General features: G+C 44.1%; 6 protein-coding genes and 1 non-coding gene across 7 annotated transcripts; 2 read left to right on the plus strand and 5 right to left on the minus strand.

Moving 5' to 3' along the window:
• Window positions 1-1,911: 1,911 nt before the first annotated feature.
• Window positions 1,912-3,512, plus strand: O0I10_010794 (uncharacterized protein; the record flags this gene model as incomplete). Its single annotated transcript, XM_058490769.1, has 4 exons — window positions 1,912-2,504; window positions 2,563-2,647; window positions 2,719-2,898; window positions 2,967-3,512. 4 exons carry the CDS (start codon window positions 1,912-1,914, stop codon window positions 3,510-3,512), a joined length of 1,404 nt encoding a protein of 467 aa, XP_058338469.1.
• A 583-nt stretch (window positions 3,513-4,095) lies between these two features.
• O0I10_010795 (uncharacterized protein) lies at window positions 4,096-7,369 on the plus strand (the record flags this gene model as incomplete). Its single annotated transcript, XM_058490770.1, has 13 exons — window positions 4,096-4,190; window positions 4,252-4,329; window positions 4,405-4,550; window positions 4,612-4,701; window positions 4,755-4,874; window positions 4,927-5,082; window positions 5,153-5,326; window positions 5,384-5,707; window positions 5,777-5,965; window positions 6,022-6,057; window positions 6,116-6,208; window positions 6,264-7,024; window positions 7,094-7,369. 13 exons carry the CDS (start codon window positions 4,096-4,098, stop codon window positions 7,367-7,369), a joined length of 2,538 nt encoding a protein of 845 aa, XP_058338470.1.
• A 136-nt stretch (window positions 7,370-7,505) lies between these two features.
• Window positions 7,506-9,620, minus strand: O0I10_010796 (uncharacterized protein; the record flags this gene model as incomplete). Its single annotated transcript, XM_058490771.1, has 7 exons — window positions 7,506-7,570; window positions 7,645-7,823; window positions 7,898-8,318; window positions 8,379-8,444; window positions 8,507-8,668; window positions 8,745-9,467; window positions 9,533-9,620. The coding sequence occupies 7 exons, from the start codon at window positions 9,618-9,620 to the stop codon at window positions 7,506-7,508; spliced, it is 1,704 nt and encodes a 567-aa protein (XP_058338471.1).
• Window positions 9,621-10,149: 529 nt separating this feature from the next.
• On the minus strand, window positions 10,150-10,232 carry O0I10_010797. Its single transcript has one exon. It is a non-coding gene; the product is annotated as a tRNA-Leu (tRNA).
• Window positions 10,233-11,469: 1,237 nt separating this feature from the next.
• On the minus strand, window positions 11,470-13,706 carry O0I10_010798 (uncharacterized protein; the record flags this gene model as incomplete). Its single annotated transcript, XM_058490772.1, has 11 exons — window positions 11,470-11,800; window positions 11,855-11,926; window positions 11,982-12,053; window positions 12,122-12,193; window positions 12,250-12,321; window positions 12,376-12,451; window positions 12,512-12,579; window positions 12,643-12,783; window positions 12,847-12,918; window positions 12,984-13,566; window positions 13,649-13,706. 11 exons carry the CDS (start codon window positions 13,704-13,706, stop codon window positions 11,470-11,472), a joined length of 1,617 nt encoding a protein of 538 aa, XP_058338472.1.
• A 326-nt stretch (window positions 13,707-14,032) lies between these two features.
• Window positions 14,033-16,409, minus strand: O0I10_010799 (uncharacterized protein; the record flags this gene model as incomplete). Its single annotated transcript, XM_058490773.1, has 5 exons — window positions 14,033-14,847; window positions 14,910-15,716; window positions 15,789-16,007; window positions 16,087-16,230; window positions 16,304-16,409. The coding sequence occupies 5 exons, from the start codon at window positions 16,407-16,409 to the stop codon at window positions 14,033-14,035; spliced, it is 2,091 nt and encodes a 696-aa protein (XP_058338473.1).
• A 1,043-nt stretch (window positions 16,410-17,452) lies between these two features.
• O0I10_010800 (uncharacterized protein) lies at window positions 17,453-21,808 on the minus strand (the record flags this gene model as incomplete). The annotated part of the gene is made up of 9 exons (XM_058490774.1): window positions 17,453-17,989; window positions 18,046-19,581; window positions 19,642-19,718; window positions 19,776-19,901; window positions 19,971-20,284; window positions 20,343-20,422; window positions 20,483-21,205; window positions 21,263-21,515; window positions 21,771-21,808. The coding sequence occupies 9 exons, from the start codon at window positions 21,806-21,808 to the stop codon at window positions 17,453-17,455; spliced, it is 3,684 nt and encodes a 1,227-aa protein (XP_058338474.1).
• Between the last annotated feature and the right edge of the window lie 591 nt (window positions 21,809-22,399).

Below are 22,399 nucleotides of genomic sequence, written 5' to 3' on the forward strand. Positions count from 1 at the left end.
TGGAACCTTAGCAACGCCTAATACTAAAATGTGTACAATGCAACCAAAAGGAGTTACTACTTGCAAAGTCAAATCATCATCATCATCATCATCAATGCATTTCCTAGGATACACAAAAGAGTGCACCGCATAATTACACTGTTGCTATTGTTGTTTCATTTTCATTTGTGGCGGGTGGTGGTGGTGCCTGAAATAACTACCACTGGATCAATCTCAGCAGCAGCAGCATACAAGCACATCCAATCTCAATTAGGTCATCCTGCTTGAAGCGAATAGAGTATCACATACCATGGGTGCACACACATACCCTCTCTCATAAGCCAAGCATCTTTTTTTCTCAAGAGTCATTTCGGCCATCCTCCGAATAAGCTCAAGATCATCGTTTGCATTCACTTGTGTAACAGCACTGGATATGAAAAGGAGCTTGACCCAAAAGGCGTCAGCTTTGATCCATCACAAATAGCACAATGCCAGCTAGCTCTTGTCACTTGGGATATACGCGTCAATGCATGACAACTCATCTTTAGCACAATTAATACCTCCTCTTGATGATGGCTGTTGGGATATTTCACTGTGAGGTTTATGCAAAAGCACTATTATTGATTGCTCTGCGAATGATGGAAGCTGTGAATATCTGATTTTTGCATAGGTACGCAGTGGATGAACCGTTAACAGCCTATTTGAGAGGCAATTTATTAATGACGCCATACAAGTTAAGAAAAGAACGCACCACCAAGACATAAAGAACACCAGTAACAAAGCAACAACAAAGATGCTAACGAAGAAAAAGAGATCAATGTATCATTCATGAGCTTACAAAATCTATCCTTGACACTTATCAAAAGCCATTAACAATCAAGGGGATGCGGTAGAAAGCGATGCGTGGTCATAGCAGCCTTGCTTTTATGTATGTCGGAATGGGAGCTGTTGTTGTCCACGCAAGAAAACGAGGTTGTGAATAGTTGAACCATTTCATTCTCTTTCCTTTTGTGAGCACAGATATCTAGGCGTCTCATCCCACCCGACGCTTTACTAGATCACACCTCTTTGTATATTCAAGAGCTCAAATTTGTTAGGTATTAAGGCGGAGGGTCCTTTTTCGGTGACCCTGTGTATGAAAGCTGGCGTTGTGGTGATTGAGAGTGTTTCATTGTTATCCTAGTGCCATTGTTGTGTACGTCACATTGATTTCCTTTGGTGCGGCAAGCTATTTCGAACGTAGTCCTTTTTGAGACTTTGGAGCTGCTTTGTCGTTAACCATCGTTGTGTGAAGCACCTGCTTAATTTGTGGACAGCGTCGACGATGATCCACCTCACGGTTGTGGTGAAGTCGAAGATGTTGATGATGATGCAGGTCCAGGATTATTCTCTTCCTCTTGTAATGCATCTCCAAAACTGGATCTGTGTCAGGCTAAAGAATATGCAATTTGCCAAGGTAATAAGCTACCCATCTATTGATGAAGAAATCACACGATGATTTATAGTAACAAGCGCACATCAAGTCATTATAGATTAGCCAATGCCGATCGGGATAAGGGTTCATGTTTTTTTGTTGGGAGGTTACGCAAACTGTCGAGGGAAAAAAGGCTCCAAGTGCGGGGAAAGTCATTTTCATGTGAAAGTTGTTAATCGCATTGTGTTTATTTTGGCCTCTTGTAATGATCAATAAGCAAAGACAATGAACACAACAGATAATGAATGCTATCCTAGTAAAGAAATATGATGGGATACCTAAGTGGAATTAGCTATACGTAAGGTGTTCATCCCCTCATCCACGTTAATAGGTCCATCCAGAAGTAGCTACCTTGTGCTACATGGAATGTGTGCAAATTGAAAGTCCATGAAAGCCTGTTCCTTGACATCTTCTCTTTTCCTCCTCTTCCTCCTCTCTCTCTCTCTCCACACACAACTATGGGTGCTGCACCTACTCAAGAAAACGCCAAACAACCCGAGACGCCATTGTCATCACCTGCTGTCAAGACAGCTATCCGTGCCTTTGTTCTGTCATGGTCCCTTACAGCACTTCCAAGCATCGCGATCGCGGCACTGAAAGCAGCAACGCGTTCATCAAAAAAGACACCGCCATTGCTACAGCTTATACAGAGAAATGTGCTAGAGAATGGGTTCCCAACGTTGGTGGCGGGTGCATTTGCTGGTCATCACTTGCTGCAATACGTTCACAAACACTACAACACGACACAAAAGAAGCAACAACAACAACAACAGTGGCTTCATAAGGTGGATCGCAAGACGGCCATCTTTTTGTCTTCTGCTCTTAGCATGTTCCTTGTTCGACGTGTTTTCCCTCGTACAAAGACATTGGATTTCACCCTATTTGCTTTGGTGCGAGCATTGGATGTCATGGCTCATCGTGCATACGACTCCCCCACTATTCGAGAACGCGTCCCTGGTTGGTTGCTTGACTATGGTAGTGTCGCTGTGTTCACGACGGCATGCACCGAAATTATGTTTGCATGGTTCTACGCACCTGAGAGATTACCTGGGTAAGTAAGAATGGCGGGTTTCCTATGATACAAGATCACTCATTGCATGGCAAAACAGGTCTTATTCGGGTTGGATCACAAAAATGTCCGAGATGGATAAGCGATTACTGATGGCATTACGAGCTATTCGCAGTGGTGATTGGGTTTATGGGGCAAGTAGTAAACAGGAGTCTTGAATAATACAAGTGATGCTAACATGCTTTTATTATTATAGAAAGATACTGGTATGCAAGACCTTCTTGGCGATTATGCGGTTGAACTCGGACTTCCAAAAGCAGCTGGAGATCCTATGAATGGACGTATCCCATGCCAGATTGTACATCAAGGACAACCTTATGGATGTGAAGTATATGCCATGAATCGCTTTGTCAAAGGATTCCTCAAGGTGTATCCCGTAAGTATTATCCTATATATTGTGGGCGTGGGGAATAATGACAAAGGAGCTCACAACTCTTCTATTAGCTATACCTCTCGGTTCATTTATTACCACCTTTGCTTTTCCGAACATCCCAATTGTTACAGAACCCGGGTAGTCGGCTGTTCCATATTCTCAAGGCATCTACACGCTCCTCTACATTCTTGGCATCTTTTATTACAATCATTTGGTACTCGATTTGCCTCGTCCGCACACGCATTGGTCACCAAGTCCTGAATGTGAATCAAACGTACCTGGATAACACATTGGCGCCTTTGGTTGGATGTATGCTCTGTGGTTTATCCCTTCTCATTGAAAGTCCTCATCGACGAGGTGAAATGGCGTTGTATGTTGTACCAAGAGCAATGCTATCAATGTTTGAACGTGTTTTGGGTCCACATCAAAAGGGGCGATGGTGGGAATCCGTAGCTGCTGAAGCTGCCGAAACGACCGTATTTGCTTCTTCCATGGCGGTGGTCTTGGATGCCATGTTTAACGACAAATCCCATGTACGATCGTCTGTTCGAGGTTTCTTGTCATGGATTATGAAGGATGAATTGAAACAAGATGAGAAGAAGCAAGATGATGACTAGTAGAAACAGGATGTCGATTCTATAGTATACCATTACTTAATACATAATATACATATTTACACTGTGGGCAATCATCGAGATGGATCATTAATGATAAGTCATTTGAGGTTTATTGAACAAATCTTGCTTGTGTCAAGAATCAGCTATTAATCCTTAGTAACATTGACCGAAATGGAAAGCCTAATACGATTGACTATTAGCTTGGCCCTAGAGCTGCTGCAACACGATGTTGATGATAACTACTACCAATTGCCATCCAACACATGATGGAGGTTGAGTTTATAAGTGGCAAAGCGGATATGTAAGCATGCATAAAAAGATACTCCTTTTGGTTGTTGATGTGGATGAATCGGCCGATACAATGCTCATAACAGCAAGATAATGATAACAAAGAGTACTCTGAATGACGACCATTGACTAGAGGGAGATGAGAGTGATACAATCAATGCCTATTTTTGATCCGCCATAATCAGGTGTTCCTTCTCTCTTGTTCTGTAACCACCACACATTTTCTCGTATCCGCAGCTCCCACATGCCCTCATTGCTGCTGCTCTTGCTCTCAACATGCATGGGCATAGTAGCCATGCCCTTTCATTCCGGTCCTCATTTACGTAAAAGGTGCGGCGAAACGTTTACGGCCACAACCGAGCCAACCGAGTTGTCTTCTTCCTTTATTACGTACGTCCTCTTTTCTTTCTCTTAACCAATGTACAAAATGGTGACTCATGTGTGGAATTAGCAACTGTGAATGGCATTTGGAGGCAACTGCAGGGACCCTTGTCAAGCTCGAGTTTACCATGTTGGACCTTTTTTGTGGGTGAGTTTATTGCTTATGCCGATCATTACTGCTTTTTCGGGCTGCATGAATATCTTATTGATCCATTCGTTCAAGCCAGGACTATATCAATGTATCCAGTGATGGCATCGTATTAGCCAACCTATGTGGATCCCAATTACCACCACCGATTTATGCATCCTCCACCATGTCGATAGCAACGGCCACAGGAAATGCATTTCATGCAATATACCAAGCCATTGGTAAGAGTCTCATGCTGTGTGCTTGGCGTCTCCAACAACTTACCATGATCTGATCATTTAGATGTATGCGATGCTTGTGGAGATCATGGCACCTGTAACAATGGCACCTGTGAATGCGCACCAGGATTTCAAGGCATTGCCTGTGATCAAGGTGAGTGGATACCAAGTTCGATTAAACGTGTTCTCTAATGGATTGGCTTTTAGCGATTTTTTCTCGTAGCTTGCATGGTGCTGTGTATTATCCTCCTCGTGACAGCATGATTGTATACGGTGGGACGACCTTGAATGGATTGGCTAGTCCAAGCCTGATAGAATTTCATTTTGGTAACGAAGCATGCTCCAGTAGTTGAAGTCTTGGGCTAAGGAATGTATATAGGCAACATGAGTTGGACAACACCGACCATAGCTTCATCGACAGCGCCTATCGCACGTTATGGACACGCTTTATTTATGCATGATGGTTACGTATATTGCTTTGGTGGAAAAGGAAGACCAGGTGTTGTTTTGAGTGATTTATGGCGTATGGATCCAGGCAAGTATCTTATGGGGAGGGCCATGATATATCGAGGATGAGCAAAAGCTGACTATCCATACCTCTGCAGCAACATGGTCATGGGAACAAGTGAGCTTTGCAAATGACAATAGGCCGCCCATCCTTATCGATCCAACGGTGACCATTGTTTCCCATGGAAGTAATTCGACCCAGATGTTTGTCTTTGGTGGATACATGGCAACCAACTATAGCATGTCTCGAAGTATCTATGTCTATGATGTTGGTAAGTGATGAGCTTGGTGGAGCGGAAAGGAAAGAAATCCAACATGTGTTACAATAGCTACTGGGTATTGGGAGAATCAATTGAGAAGGAACGGCATTGGATGTGTGGGAGCCCAAGGAATCTATCACCCTGACACCGAGTCGATCTACTACTTTGGTGGTCTACGGGAAAACAACAGCAATGCCCTATTCGAGTATCACATTCCGAGCGATCTTTGGTACCTGGATCAGACACAATTGGAGTTTCAGGGACGAGTACAAGGAGCAGCTGTGCTATTTCAAAACGACCAAGCATTGTTATTCGGAGGACAAACACCAGACGACGACACGACGTCGGACAATCATACATGCTTTTATGCCGATGCCAACATGTACGATTTCGGTATGTCTTGCTAGCTCAGCTATCCCCGATGATAATGATGACAACTAATGATAATATTGACCATTGTAGCATGTGGCACCTTTTCATCCAATGACATGGCCATTCAATCCAACCCAAGGATGGGACATAGTTTGGTTATGCGAAATGGCGAAGCTTGGATATTTGGAGGACAAAATGGTGTCGATTTGGGAGATGTCACGCGTGTTTCCATTCCGTCAACATCCAGCATCACTGCGACTCAGGAACAACTATGCAAAAGTAAGTGGATGGAGTCATCGTTTTGTTCTCTTGTTCATGTCAAAACGGTAGCATAGGTGTACGATGGTGTAGCACATATAATGATTGTGATGGTGAGCTATTTTTTATTCACGACATGATTAAGGAAAAGCTAAATACGGATTATCTTAGATTGCCAGCAAAAGCGTTATTGCTCGTATACCCATGGATCATGTACCTTTAATGACACAGATGTTGATTTAACAAGTGATACTTGTCCTACGCGTAAGTGCCTTTATTGTATGCATTAACACATTCCAGCTAATTGGATCGCAAATAGGCATCCCTGTCAACGTGGGTGAATCATACAATGGCATCTTGACAGATCGACTTGTATTCAAGACATTTGTGGATGCTCCCGACCAGGACCTTGTATTTCGATTCAGCTCCGTGGATAATGAAATGGTCGCTATTACCTTTGAAACGATGAATGGATGGCAAGGGGAAAGGAACAACAATAACAAGGCAATCGTATTCAATGACCAAGGGCAGCCGTATCGAATCATGAACGACACCAATCATATCCCAATCACAGCTTCATCAATAATGCAAGATCCAACGCCACTTGTAGGTGTCAGCCCAACTGTATCCATCAAATCCAATGACACACGCCGCTATAGTGGATACTATGTGTACCAGCTACGCAATACAGATGGATCAGCGCAACAAATTAAGGTATCAGTGGAGCTACACGATTCGGCTACTGGGAAAAACGCGGATGGTGGTCGACAACAGCAACAACAATCGGATCAAGAAAATGGAGGTGGACCTTCAAAGTCACTCAAAATAGTCGCTCTCACGCTATTTTGCTTTGCATGCCTTTTATTTTTCGTCGTGGGTGTCATTGGTAGCCGACGTATGCGCCGCTATGTTCAAGAAAACAACAGGAATAATGGACCTGGCATTGAAGGCCCGAATGAACTTGGCTCTGAACTCTCCCAAGGAAATGTGCCCAACGTCTACCATATCAAGGTGCCGAAGCGATGGTGGGATATTGCCGTCCTTGATCCATCAGCAAAGGGATCGACGTATCTTCCCATGGTAAGTGCATTTCATCACAATCACACAAGCATCTTTTTCGCTAATACGTGATTGTGTTTTACCTTTTAGCCTCTCTCGGCGCAACCACTTTTATCCACGGATCAAGAAGATTGCCAAACTAGTAATAGCGACCGTCAGATCGGAATTACCAGTCATGTGGATAGCACCAATACCAGCAGTGATGATGACAGCAGCTGTCATCCATATGTTCTCAATTATGCCGTTTTGCTTCCCACGCCCCCAGTATCAATGAGCACCCATGACGATGCCAAGGATGAAGAATTAGCCATGTTACCCAATATCACTCTTGCCAGTACACTTGTTCAAGTGGATCCTACGCTTTAAACTTTTTGTATCCGCCTACTTTTTATATACACTAATATGGTCTCAATGATCGTGTACGGGTTCTCTTTAATAATAAATGCATTGTAACCGCTATCCTGGATTCCCTTCTAAGTGATGATGGCATGTATGTCTTTTTTCAATTGACACGTTTCGAATATGATTTCCATAGTTGTTCACGTAAAACAAACTTTTGGTACTTGCCTAACAAGGTTTTACGGTAAATCAATTAGTAACTAGCGGATGATCTTTCTCTCTCTCTCTCTCTCCACAATTACCGGTGCTCGTCTTTGGGATGTTGTTGGTGAAGATGACTTTGGAGGGGCACTTGTAACCAGCCAAGTTTTTCCGGCAATGCTCAATGACAGCGGCTTCAGTTAAGGATTGGCCTTGCTTGAGAATAACGAATGCATAAGGACGTTCACCCCATTTTTCATCTGGACCTGCAATGATGGCACTATATAATAGTGTTGCATTAATCTTCTTACTGCCCTTTGAAGATAACTAAAACCTTGTTCCTGCAAACCTTACCATTCCGACACAGCATCCATTTGTACAACGACGTTTTCAACTTCGATTGAACTGATGTTCTCACCACCTGAGACGACCACATCTTTGGAACGATCCACGATTTCCACAGACCCATCCGTATGCCGTACTCCCAAATCGCCTGTCCAGAACACACCATGACGAAAAGCTTTGGCGGTTTCTTCGGGGTCATTGTAGTACCCGAGCATAACAAGGTTTCCAGTGATGCAAATCTCGCCCACCGTCTTGCCATCAGGTGGTACGTCCAGAGCCGTTTCCTTATCAAGAACACGCATTTCATCGCAAATCGCTGTACCATAGCCAATACGTGCTGCAAGTGTCAAATGCTGATCCTTGGGATATTGTGCGATAGCCGCGTTGTCATAACTAAGAACACAAGGACCCATGGTTTCGGTAAGGCCGTCTATTGCTTGGTGAGAAGGAGGAAGTTGTATACGCACACATGCAATGGCGTTCCACTTACACACTTGAGTAGGCTCAATGTTCAAGTCATGGAGACGTTTGATGCGAGTACTTGACAATGCAGCACCTGAATGTTGATGGACAGAGGTGAGTGGAAAAAGGAAGCAAGCAAATCACATGTTGACTCACCTCCACTAAATGTAAGCACTTTGCGATCAAGTCGCACAGCATCTTTGTGGTTGCAGATTTCATTTTGTACTGTGGGTGCACCGCAATAGTGAGTGATACCATGGGTCTTTAGCATCTTCCAGATCAACGTGTAATCAATGCCATTTAGCATCACTTGTGTGGCTATCATTATCACACATACATGCATACATGAGTCATCTTTTTACGATATCCATATCCATCGTTGCCAAGCACTTACCACCCATGGATACGAGGGCCCAAGGGAAATTCCAACCGTTGCAGTGAAACATGGGCAGCGTCCACAAATAGACCGTTTCAGGAGTAACGCGTGCTTGCATGCACATGGAGACGGCCATCATGTAGCATGATCGATACGACACCATGACACCCTTGGGACGACCTGTGGAACCAGACGTGTAGTTGATTGATAATAATGCATTTTCATCTTGTGTAAGCGGCAATGCATTCCAGCTGAGACGGGGCTTTGTGCAACTTTGAATCAGTTGCTCATATGCACATAATGTCGTATTCGTCGGTTGAACCGTAATCATCTTGACTTGTTGTCTCGCTTTGGGTGATACACGCGATAATAAATCTTCTTGCACAACCAACACACTGGCTCCAGAATGTGCAATCACATAATCAATCTCGGCTGCTGCAAGTCGCGTATTCAGGGGAACCAAAACGCCACCTGCTGCAGGCACAGCATACTTGCTTTCAAGAAAGGCTGGCACATTTTGACACAAAATCGCCACTCGATCTCCTGGTTGAACACTGTATTGGTCAATCAATACATTTGCAAGTCGATGTACACGCTCGGCTAGTGCTTGGTATGTAAACTGCCGATCTCCATCAATCATGGCAACCTTGTTTTTATAAACCATCGCACTACGTAGCAACCACCGTATCGGGTTCAAGGGTGTTGTATAGGGTGCTTGGCCTTGAGCGCGATGGATTCTCACTATGATGAGTTTGGTTTTAGTATACAAGCTTTCCCACAACAACAACACTATGAATAATACTTGCAGTTTTCAAAATGAGCGTCATCACCAAGATGGTTGGCAACACCTTGTAAACGTCGAAGAGCTACGTTGTTGGTATCGGAGGAGCTCATGTCAAGGAGAAAATGGTTAAAGAAAGAAAGGAGCAAGGAATTCCCAGGAGCAGCAAAAGTATTGCCTTTTTATTTCTCAGGCACTGTGTGACCACCGCATCATCTCCAATGCACACACACAACAACACAAGCGAATCATACCCCGTTGTACCGCATGACACACAAGCTTTTTTAAAATCCCCCTGCTCTAGCGCCTAGCATTATCATTTTACCCCGCTTCTTTCTCATCTATCATGTACCCCGGCCATATCATTGGAATAGTTGATTCAATAACACATCATGGACACTTTTACCAATATGAATTCCCGTATTAAATAAGATGTACCAGAAGAATCAATATCCCGAGACTTTACCGATAATAATGTCATTGATTGATCTTTTCGATAAGATACTTAGCGTTCTCCATGCCGTAAATCACATTACATTTTGCATATCAGGGACATCCCCACACATTATTATTCTAATTACTATACAACGACCATCTGTTTTAGTCACGTGATCACAAATCGAGAAAAAACAAAAAAGAAAGTGAAGAGAGTGGGATTCGAACCCACGCCTCCGAAGAGATCAGGGCCTTAACCTGACGCCTTAGACCAACTCGGCCATCTCTCCGCCTTTTCGCTCTTATTTTATTACTTTTGAGTGCACAGATAAGTCTCTGACCTTCCTTATTTGGGTGGGGTCATTTTAGTAAATGAGGTTATGGTCTAATGAGGGGATTTGGAGCTTTAAAACTAGCCAATGATGTTCAATTTGAGCTTGTTGCAGGAATTAAGAGTCCGTGCTCGCAACACGTGATCATTTGGCTCCCCTTGGCATCATCACTTTTATCTTTGCATAAAAAAAACATCTCTGTTATTACACAAATGACTTTTTAATTGGGGTTTTCTTATAAAAATGTACAGGACATGGAGCTGATACAATAAAAAGTTGGGTTACTACATAAAAGGGGTCTATTTAAATGAGCAACAACAACAACAATAAGGCTATACAGCAGTATGGGGATCTACATGTAATCGTTTGCTTCTTTTTCCTCATTGGAACAGCGAATACACGAACGATTGCAGCTACAATGCACATTAGCAAGCTGTCCGAGGAGAGCCTAGCATAGTTGTTGAAGGTCTTGTAAGTGGCAATGGTGCACTTGAACGAATGGAAATGCATACCCACCATGCGACAATCTCCAACCAGCTACAGAGCAATGTACGATTGACACTTGAAACACCTCGTGTTAGCGACACAAAGACACCCGTTGAGCCTTGAGGTATGTTCGTTGCTAGGCATGTAGTGATTAAAATCACGTCTCATATCCTATCGTCAAGGTGTTCATCAAATGCGAGGGTCATTTACAAAGGAGACTATTGAATGGACGTGTTGAAGCAAAGTATGGAACTTGGTGGTAAAAAAGGAAGGATCGATGATCAGTAGTATCAACAACAACGGTAACTTCTTTCCCTTTGGCGGATATTGTGGTTGTCAGGCACGATTAGGTGGTAGCTCGGATTAGATCCATTCTATCTTTTACATAAAACTCTTCAACAACATCTACCAAGTCTCGTGTACTCATTCTTGTTATCAATCGCATACATAACCGTCTGGTGGTCATGGCAACCACAATCTCCGAACACAGATTGCATGATTTTCCTTCTCGATAATAAACGTCTATGTCATGTAAATAATAGCAAGCGAGGGGAAACAAAACACCTCCTACACAATAAAAGAGAAATGACTGTAGCTCTAAAAGCGTGCACATGGCTTTTTAATAGAATAAGAAGACAATAAAGTGACAAGGAGATGAGAGGAATATGGATATGAGTGGGAGAGAGTGAGAGAGAAGCAAAGGATATTTTTAGCAGTAAAAGAAAAGTGCAAGCAAACCCAAGGCGATGGTTACGAATAGGTTAGCGCGAGTAGAGCTACCAGCACCAGGACGTGTAGTGCCGATAAAGCAATCGGTAGCACATTGGAAAGCCATACTTTCAGGGTTATGCACGATGGTGTCGTCGGGGCAAAGCTGGAACTGATTAGGGGTCATGTAGCAGTAGCCGAGTGCACGTGGTGCCATGAATGATGGGAATTGGCCGTTGAGCTGATTATAGTTCAATTGTACATATTCAAGCTGTGCAAGTGCTCCCAAACTGTCAGGAATAGGACCGGTCAATCCATTACGACCCAACATGCTAATCATGCCAAAAGTTAGCGTGTGCATCAAGGTCATTGTAATAGCTACTTACAGCTTTTTCAAATTCACCAATTGACCAAGCTTATCCGAAATCTCTCCTGTAAGGCGATTATGGGTCAAATCACTAAAGGGTATTGTCTTTGTAAGCAATGGATACATAGCCAAGTGAATACACTTACAGGTATTGGAGATTAGAAAGTCCATAAAGTGATTCGGGAATTGTGCCGTTCAACATCATATCCGACATCAAGCTATAAAAACATGATGAGCCATGGTGATCAAACATAAACAATAGCCTCCTTGCTGTTTACAAACTTACAGGTTGGTGAGCGAAGTGAGATTGCCAATGCTTGCAGGAATGTTACCCAACAAATGGTTCTGGCGAATATTTCTGGAAAGGATGAATGAGCCACTTTTTTCACGTACATCCTTGTGATCCAAACTTACAAAACCTTCAAGGCTCCAAGGTTGCCAATCTGAGGTGGAACAATGCCGTTGAATTGGTTGTTATCAATCGCCCTGAAAAGATAGCATGTTAGTGTTGCCCTTGCTAAAGTGCACCTTTACACTTACAAGGTAGTCAATTGACCAAGGTTCAAAATGGACATTGGGAATGGGCCGCTCAATTGATTGTTGCTCAAATAGATATCTATCGTATGCGTTGAGTGGATTTTGGATAAACGCCATGTATATGAATAATGTATCATACCATTAAGAGTACCAATGTTACCCCAAGAATCAGGGATGGATCCAGTGAATGAGTTGTTCTTCATATGACTAGAGACGAGAAAACAAGAGTAAGCTCCATGGATTGATCGTGGTCGTTAAAATAGGACATACATGCTTTGCAACATGGGTGTTTGGCCAAAAGCGATCAAACCACCTCCCAAATTATTGACGTCGACATTGATGAATCGCAAGTTGGGCATGTTGGCCAAGGATCCAGGCAATGAACCTGAGATTTGGTTATGGCTCAAGTCACTATGATAATGTATGTGTGTAAGTCGTATGGTGGTAATAGGGTATTTACATGCGTCCACTTACAGATTAGTCAAAGATTGGAGCGAACCAAAGACGTCGGGAAGTTCACCAGCGAGATTGTTGTAAGGTAATTGGCTATGCAATGCATGTTTTAGCTTTGTTTGATATATATGTATCAAGATCGGCAGGCATTAGCTTACATTTTTGATACAGAGCCCATGATGCATGATACACCAAACCATCCATTGCAGCAGCTTGTCATATCATCGCCTGACCAACCATTGGATACGGTCCATGAGTTGCCATTGAGTGAGTTGTAAATTTGTTTCAATGCTTGACAAGCAGCTTCGTCAACCGTGTCACCCGATGGTGTGGCGTCAGGTGCTGTTTCTGGATCGGTAGGTGATGGTTGTTGTTGTTCACCACCATCGGATGGTTGATCTGTGGGTTGTTGTGGGTCTGTTGTGCCGTCATCAGATGGTGAAGGTGAAGTTGTGCCATCATCAGTAGGGTTGGGAGTGGTGCCATCATCAGAGGGTTGTTGTGTATCGCCGCCTGTTGAGCCATCACCACCGGTTGAACCATCGCCACCAGTTGAGCCATCACCACCAGTTGAGGTATCACCACCACCAGTTGAGGTATCATCACCACCACCGGTAGAGCCATCGCTACCAGTTGAACCATCACCAGTGCCTGTGCCTGCATCACCACCAGTTGAACCATCACCGGTGCCAGTATCACCACCAACACCATCACCAGTGCCACTATCACCAGCACCGGGGTCTGAACAAAGAAGAAAACGTCGTCGTCAATAAAATTGTTGTTTCATATTGGCGTGAGAGAGAGTGAGACGAAAAAAAAGTACCTTGCGCGAATACCATGGCAGCGAGAGCCAATATCAGCAAGAGGATCAATAATCTCATTGCGAGAAAGGAAGGAAAAGAATGAAAAAGGGAAGGAGGAGGAGAAGGAGGAGTGAGTAGAGGAAAGGGAAAGGTAGTAAAGAAGAAAAAGAAAATTGATGATGGCTGTGTATGGTATACAATGTTGTCCAAAATAGAGTGATCGCTGTTTACATTTCTCGTTTGTGTTACATACAACGCGCCTGCTCCTGTAGCGCTATTTTTATAGTCATCGTATCTCGAATTAACCTTTGTGCCCTGGTCAATGTGTGTAACCTGTTGCCCACTTTTTATCTCAGCCCAACAACGAACGACATACATGCATCTCTTTTTTATTGTTTGAATCATTATCCTTCTTTTGTGGGTTGTTGCTGACGACTTTGTCCAATCTTCCATTCTTCACTCGTAGAGATGGCAGGGGGTGGTGGTGGTGGTGGCCCTCCTTCAGTAACAGGTGGTTTCTTCTCCACAAATGGGTTGGTATGACTAGCCTTATCTTGTTCCTCTTGTTGCAAGCGTGCAGCCAATTCAGCATCTTGCCTGATTTGATCTTGTCGTTGCCAAAGTGCTTGTAAATCTGCCGAGTCAATATCCACCATATCATAATCATCATCGTAATCATCGTCCAATGCTTGTCCATCATCATCACTATTGTCTCCTCGTATCTCTTCATTGAACCGACTTGACGTGCTTGCCACTGATAAAAGGTCTGCATCTTTGTTGATAGGGTGACCTTGATCATCCATGCGCCACGACCGACTAAAAAGACTGTGCCATTCACACGCCACATCCCGTAACATGGCCTCTTCTTCATCCTTGCCTTGTTCCGAAATATCATCAAACAACGATAAGCCTTCTGCATCATCTTCTTGATGATGATGATCATCATCACTATCCACATCCACGCCTTCGTCGATATAATGTTTGCCAAATAAGCCCATCCATGGCCCTCGATATGAATCATACGGCAATGCCTTCTTGGGGTCTTGATCCGTCCATGAAAATCCTCGCAAAAGTAGATTCCAGTAAATGGCGAACGTGACAAAGAATACGTATGGCTCAAGACAGCACATGCCCCACAATGCTTGGTATCCCTCGTATGCCACCACGCCGACAATAGTGCTCAACATTGCAATCCATGCATAGTATCCAATAGGCTTACCTATGAATGAATACATGACATATGAGTGTCTTTCCTTTTGTATGAGTCAATGTATACTTTACCCAGCCAAGACCGTCGTCGTTGCAGTAGCGGCATGATTGTGTCATGCAATAGTCGTATATGGAATGGTTTGGCTGGATCCACTTGTTCCATCACCACCACGGGTGAATGTGTTCTTGTGGGAGTGGGTGTTATATCCTCTTCAGCAGCAGCATCATGATCCATACTTGTCGTCACTGTTAATGGTGTGGTGTGTGCATCGTCAGCAGGCGTTATAGGATCAGGTACGGGCGATGTGAGCGAGTCAACTCGAGATTTGTCATTGGGGGAAGTGGGTGTTGGTAATGAGGTTGCGGAAGAGTGCGATTGATCAGGGAATGGTGGAATGAAGCGTTTGGGTTGTGGCGATATGAGACCTGGGTCTTGTTGTTGTTGGTTGTTTGAACGAGGAAGAGTTGCAAATTGCTGTGGTAACGGCGGTACAGGCGGAGGTTGTTGGGTATTTTCTCCACCTTTTTGGGTTGCTGCTGCTGCTGCCATATCAGGTACAGAGAATGATTTGAATAGTCCTGATGATCTTGATAAGAGTTGCATCGTAAATAGAGCTTGAAACTCGATCAAAAACTCCAACACACGCTTCATAATGGCCATCTGTACAGGGCTGTTATGGCTTGGATGACTAAAGATAGATGGGGCAAATACAATGGCAAGGTTGGCAGCATCCATGCGGTTCTCCATCTCATTCGATGCAAATAGGCTAAGCATGTCAAGTAGATACAACAATAAATGTTGATGTGGGATGGGTAGTTGTTGGATCAGGTGCTGAAATGCTTGGATGCGGGCCTCGGTCGACTTGTAATACTTGTCACCTGCACAACAACCAACCCCCCCATGTTGAATGAGTCAACAATTTTATCAAAGATCCTTCTTTTTTCACTTACTCATGACATCACGGAATGGCTCATAAAACTCATGTGGAATTACAGGCTCTGGTAAACTTTGTAGATATCGACGTAGAATACTGGAAGCATCATGCACGCTGTATCCTAGCCAATGGATATTCAAACCATACGATTCGCGTGGATCATCAAAGATGGTTTGCAAATGCTGTATTCGTTTGACACTACCAGGTATACGAAAGATACCTTGTGTGTGAAGTGCTATTAAATGAAGATATCGTGAGCTCATTTTGTTGCATATACGTGCATCAGCAGCACCCTTAAACATGATCGTGCATACCATTTGCCTTGAGAAATGAGCCACACTTGGCTACTACAAGTGGGATAATGCCTGCTCGCCGATGTTTGACCGCTTCTTCATCCACATAGCCCACTGTGGATCGTGCATAGCAAATTGACTCACAAAGAGACACACCAAAGACGCCTATTTGTTGATCTGTCATGAGCCAAAAGTTGCCCTCCTTCATCTCCTACTTGCGCCTCATATATATACTTGCCTGATTTCTTCCCAGAAGTCGGTCCTACGCGACGTAATCCTGAGCCAGTCAGTCGTCGCATCCATGACCCTATCGATCGTTTTCGTGGAAGTTGAGTAGTTGACATGTTGTTGAAAAAGTGAAAAACGAGATACAAGTGGATAAAATAAAAGCAAAAAGGAGAGAAAGGAAGAAAAGAAGAAAAAGGATAAGGCTTGTGTATGTTTGATGCTGGCACACAATAGGTTGCTTCGGCTTTGTGTAACGACTTGTTAGTGCAAAAGTGTATCAACAAAAGGTCATACACACTTTCCTATAATGCAAAGTGGCCCCGCTGTTGCATCATACAGGAGGCAGCAGCACCAATAATTCATCTGTCACCTTTTGAGCTTAATTTACGTCACTCGAGTAGTTTATCATCATCTTTTCGAATGCTAACCAAGAAAATCTTTGCTCCCCAAATTTGCCCAGGTGACTCTTTGCTGTATGTACAATTGGAGGTTCATGATAGAGTCGGGTGAAAGCTTTAGCCGCTTTACTTGTGTGTGGATGTGATTTCATTTCATTTCCTTTATGCAGCAGTAAAGCGCAGTTCAGAAACATCAATCATCTCTCTTTGAATTCCAAATGCCCTTTGCAATCCATTGGATTGAAGCTTATCATTGCCATTGTGGTTCGCTTGAAGCTTACGACGACATTATGGGTGCGTTGACAAGCAAATTCACATTCAAATGGGTTGGATGAACTACCCAACTTGCTTACAGTATCAAATACTCGAAAGCGATCATGCCAAATGCAGCCGTTTAATCCTTCCAATGGATACTGTAGTGATCATACTTTTTGAAATCACACTGGTTCAAATGGTATCCATGGAGACCAGCAATGTAGAGCTTCCTAGGCTTTAAGCAAGCTTGTCCAAAGCATGACCCACGATATTCGAAGCACAACCGCCAAGCATCACCATGGCAACAACAGCTCTTTTTTTGATCCGATAATCCACACGTGATAAATGATACAGTCGTCTTTTTCAACTTTTTTGGTGAATGTATTTACTATGTTGAAAAGAAAAAAAGCGAAGGAGAAAACATACAAAGAGACAAGGAGGTGATGGTGGGTGTGTGTGTGGTGAAGGGAGGATGGGGAAAAGAATATAAAGAGAAAAAGAAAAAACTATAACGTCCAAAGGATGAGATTTTTATCCTTGATGCTATGGCTTGCAGTTGCCACCACTTGGGTATTGTCCATGGACGCACAAGCAATGCAAGCCACGGTTCCTGGTTGTTTTCCTGCTTGTTTCGGTTGTGCACCTGATACGCCGCACTGCCAAATGTAAACGGCTTCATATTCACCAAACACTACCCGTAGCTTGTCAAGGCTGCAATCGCCATCACTATTCGCAAACGCACAACTTGAAATCTTGCCGGGTACTGATTGAGATACCAGCATTTTCCAGTGAGATGCTTCATACACAGCAACATGGCCCTCAGAGCACGTAACCAAAAAGTTGCCATCGGGTGACCAATCCAATGCCGATATGTTCTTTGAGTCCTCCGTGGTGATTGTTCGAATCGCCGCATCATTGCCAGTACCATTGTTCTTGGCATTGGTAACATTAACCACATACAATTGGTTACCCACTGCACATGCTACGATGTTGCTGTCACGTGGATGGCATCGTAATGGATTGGGACCCACAGTTTGTAACGGCTATATAGACAATCCCATTAGTTTTCTTTTATCCCATATAAAAGAGACCACTTTACCATTTTAAATCGTTTTTCGGTTTGCTGTGTGTTCATATTCCATACATCCAACTCGCCTTCTTGATCCATGGAGCAAATAATTTCGGGTCGTCCAGGGCAAAAATCAATAGCGACGACTGAAATACGACGTTCATACATGAGGATTTGCTTGGCAGTGGCTGCATTGCCTGAGAGGGCGGAACCAATATCCCATATACGGATAGACTTATCATAGGATGCCGTAGCAACGAGATTTCGGTCATCAGGACTCCATCGTACACAGCTGATAACACCTCCATGACCACCGAGATCGTACAACTTGGTCTTGTCATGGACACCCCAAACCAGGATACGCTTATCTCTTCCACCACTCACAAGGTATTGGCCATTGGGAGAAAACGCACATGTCATGACCTTGTTGGTATGTCCTTGTAATTCACCATGTTGTTGTAATACTTGGCCCGCTACCGGTAAGGAAAGAGATCCATCCACGCCCAAATTGCCACCCATGCTGGCAAGGAAACTGTTGCTAAAGCCATCCATATCACCGCCATCACCCATCAAAAGAGCGGCATCACCATCATCATTGGCTGCAAAAATCTCGGCGAAATCACCACCATCGCTCATCATGAATCGTTCAAGATCAAACGACATGTTGTTGGCACCACCACTACCACCACCTCCACCAGCTCCAGCACCAGCACTGCTAGTAGGTACAGCGGCACTTGCAGAAGGTGCTGTTGCAGGTGATTGCATGGTTTCAGGTTTGACGTTGGTGGATGCTGGTGAACCCATTTCCATTCCTGTAGCATTCCATTGCATTCTTTGTTGTTGTTGTTGTTGCTGTGAAGAAGCCTGTTGTTGTTGTTGAGATGGGATTTGTTGAGGTGCTTGTGTAGGTGTGGATCGCTTATTATTACGATTGGTTTGTGGTGATGTGGTAGCACTCGTATTTCCTCCTCCTCCTCCTCCTTGAGCATTATTGTTATTGGCTTCTTGATTCCCCGTAAATGATGCTCGTTGTTGCATAGGTGTTCCTTGTTGTTGCTGTTGTTGTTGTGGTGGCATGTTGCGACCAGCTCCTCCTTTACCACCTTGTTGTTGTTGATTCATCATTGGACTACCAACATTGCTGAGTTGGGGAGAAGGATGAGCACCAGGTTGATTGCCAGGTGTGCCAGGTTCATTTTCAGTATTAAGACGAGGTCGTTTGTTGGGATGTGTTTGAGGTGATTGTTGTTGTTGCTTAGCAGCAGCAGCAGCTTGAGCAGCAGCAAATTGCATTTGACGTTGATATTGAGCAATGGCTCTGGCCTTTTCAGGATCTTGTGGAGAACCGGCACCACCACTAGCAGCAGCAGCAGCAGCAGCGGCAGCAGCGGCAGCTGTCATTGGCATCCCACCAGGAGTCGTAGTCACCATAGGATTGGGTCCTTGTCCTGCTCCACTTGCAGCAGCAGCGGCTGCCATTTGTTGTTGTTGGTATTGTTGTTGTTGCATCATTCGTGCTCGATTCGCTGCTAACATTCGTTGATGTTGTTGTTGACGAAATGCCATCTTTTACAAAAGGATTCCATCAGCCTCTCCTCTTTTTAAAGAAACACCTCCCACACATACCTGTTGTTGAGCCGTCATATTGGGTGGTAATTGTCCTTTGCTGATCATTTGTTGCATCATCATATTCATGGTGGCAGCTATAATAATGATGCGTTAATCTCTTGAAGAAAACCAGCGCCAAAAGAGATACTTACGATCAGTAGCAAAAGGGGAATTTTGCATAGCATTCGGGTTTTGCATGGCAGCAGACATTTGTGCAGCAGTAGCAGGACCGCCCATAGTCATTGATGGATTGGCAGTAACACGTGGTTGTCCATTACCTACATTAAAACCTGTCAATGCCTGTATAGGATATCTAATCATAAACAATTTCCCTCCCAAATTCTTACCAGCTTGAACCATGGCTGCATTACGTGCAGCTGCCATATCCATTGCATGTTGTTGCTGATTGGGTGGCATACTTTGTGCTTGTTGTGGTGTAGCTGGTGGCTGTTGCTGTGGTTGCTGTGGTTGCTGTTGGGGTTGTTGCTGTGCCATATGAGGTGGTTGTTGTGATGCAGCAGCAGCGGCAGCAGCAGCGGCAGCGGCTTGTTGTTGAGCCAACATTTGCTGTTGTTGAGGATTCATGCCACCTTGAGGATGTTGTTGTTGTGGTTGCTGCTGCATTGGCATTCCTGGTCGACCTGGGTGGTTCATCATGTTCCTTTGTTTTTGACATGATAAGTTCATTGTTGTTGTGTGATTCAATAATGATTACTTACGGGTTCCTCATCATATTGCCTTGAGCAGCAGCAGCAGCAGCCATTTGTTGTCGTTGCTTGATTTGCATTTGAAGAGCATTCTAAAGAAGAAGCACGTTAATTTACCTATCAAAAGAGGGAAGAAGATGATGACACTTTACCTTTTCCTCTTGTGACATTGAAGCAAAGTCTCGTCCATTCAAATTGATACCCATCATTGGATTTTGCATTCCACCGGCAGCAGCCACAGCGGCAGCTCGTTGAGAATTGAGCATTGCTTGACTCATTGGCATACCTTGTGGACCCACCATAGGAGAATTCATCATTTCATGTTGTTGTTGAGGTTGACCGGCAGGAGTGGGAGCACCCATCGGTTCACTCATTCGTGGTTGTTGTTGTTGTTGTTGTTGCATGATTTGAGGAGAGAAGGAAGGTGACGAAGCGTGTTGATGCTGTTGAACGGGTGTAGGAGGGGGTGGTGGTCTTCCAGGCATGTGTTGTTGCGGTAAAGATGCAGGCATGCTTTGAGGAGTATGTACAAGGTTGGTAGTAGGATTGGTATTGGTGTTGGGTGTCGGATGAGTAGGCATACCGCTTGTGGGAAGAGATGTGGTACTACTTGCAGGTGAAGGACGAGCATGTTGTTGTGGTTGTTGCTGTGACGGCACACTTTGTGGTGTTAGTCCTGCAGCACCAGCACCAGGATATTGTTGCTGTTGCTGCTGTTGCTGTTGTTGAAGCATGTGTTGTTGTTGAGGCGAGTTTCGTAATGCTTCAGATGCCCGCCTTTGCTGCTGTTGCTGTTGTTGTGCAGCTACAGCTTGTTGTTGTGCACGATGCTGTTGAATAATCTCCTCACGTCGACTGTGGAGCATGGCAGTGTACTGAAAGAGCAATATAATGAGCATAATGTATAACAAAGATGCACGGATCAAACTTACATTGTCATAAACTTGAGCCTCCTTACTAGCAAGCACCTCATTGTGTTTTGCATTATAAACATCCCAAAATACACCCCACCAATCGCCAAGGAAACCAGATGGAATATCCACAGGTGGCATTTGATCCGTTGAAACATTGGCCTCGCTTGCAAATGCCTTTGCTGCCTGCTGGAAATTGTGCTTCTTGCAATAGTCGTAAATGTATACATGGAGTTCGTTGGTTGCTATATCTGCTTGAGATCGTCCATTTAATCTATACATAATACAGCTGATCAGTATCATAGTAATGGTGGTAGTAACGATGATGATGACGATGATGGTATGGGCCACCCCACACTTGCACCCATTTTCTCCCTTTATACCCCCACACCGCTATAACACGCGCACCCCCTTGAGGAGCCCTCATTCCCACTTGCAAATCGACCGTGCAGAGTGTGCAATGACAGAATCCGACAGCTGTGTATCCAATGCAAGAGATGATCCCCACACGTCCCATTTGATAGCGTACCCTTCCCAGGCATTTCGCCGAGTTTGCGACTGCGCCATTATATGAGTGTATATACGTAGGACGTTATGTGCTGGTACGACGATTGAGTTCAAAGAACGACCTTATAAAAACGCCAAGTGAGGAAGGAAAAGAGAGAGAGCGTATGTGTGTGTGTGAGTGTAGTGGAAAAGAGAAAGAAAAAAGAAGGGGGGTCAGTACGGATGAAGGAAGGGGAACAACTCAAACGCCCAATGGCTGCTCTTTCAGAATTTAAATGTCCGTTGCGTGAGCTCCGTTGTTGTTGTTGTTGTTGTTGTTTTGCTCTACTGTGCAAACGTAGATAATCGTATCGATTCATAGTCGTATGCTCATTGTCTTCATTGTCATCATTCATTGAATGGTTCATTGTGGGTTGTGTGTTAATGCATCCTTCTTTTTGTTGGGCAAATTTCGATCCGGTGCGGATGCGGCGTCTGGTGGCCAAAGCAACGTTGCAGCACAGTCAGTGGTCCCTATTTTCTTATCCTACCCAAAAGCAAAAAGTAATGAACACCTTATTTTCTATCATATCACTATTGGTCCATTTTCATCACTATACAGAATACCGTAACCGGTTTCTAGCGGTGTAGAATCTCTGAATAGGTTTAATC

The sequence above is a fragment of the Lichtheimia ornata genome (assembly GCF_029851405.1).
Source record: "Lichtheimia ornata isolate CBS 291.66 chromosome Unknown scaffold00076, whole genome shotgun sequence".
NCBI classification, from domain to species: Eukaryota; Fungi; Mucoromycota; class Mucoromycetes; order Mucorales; family Lichtheimiaceae; genus Lichtheimia; species Lichtheimia ornata.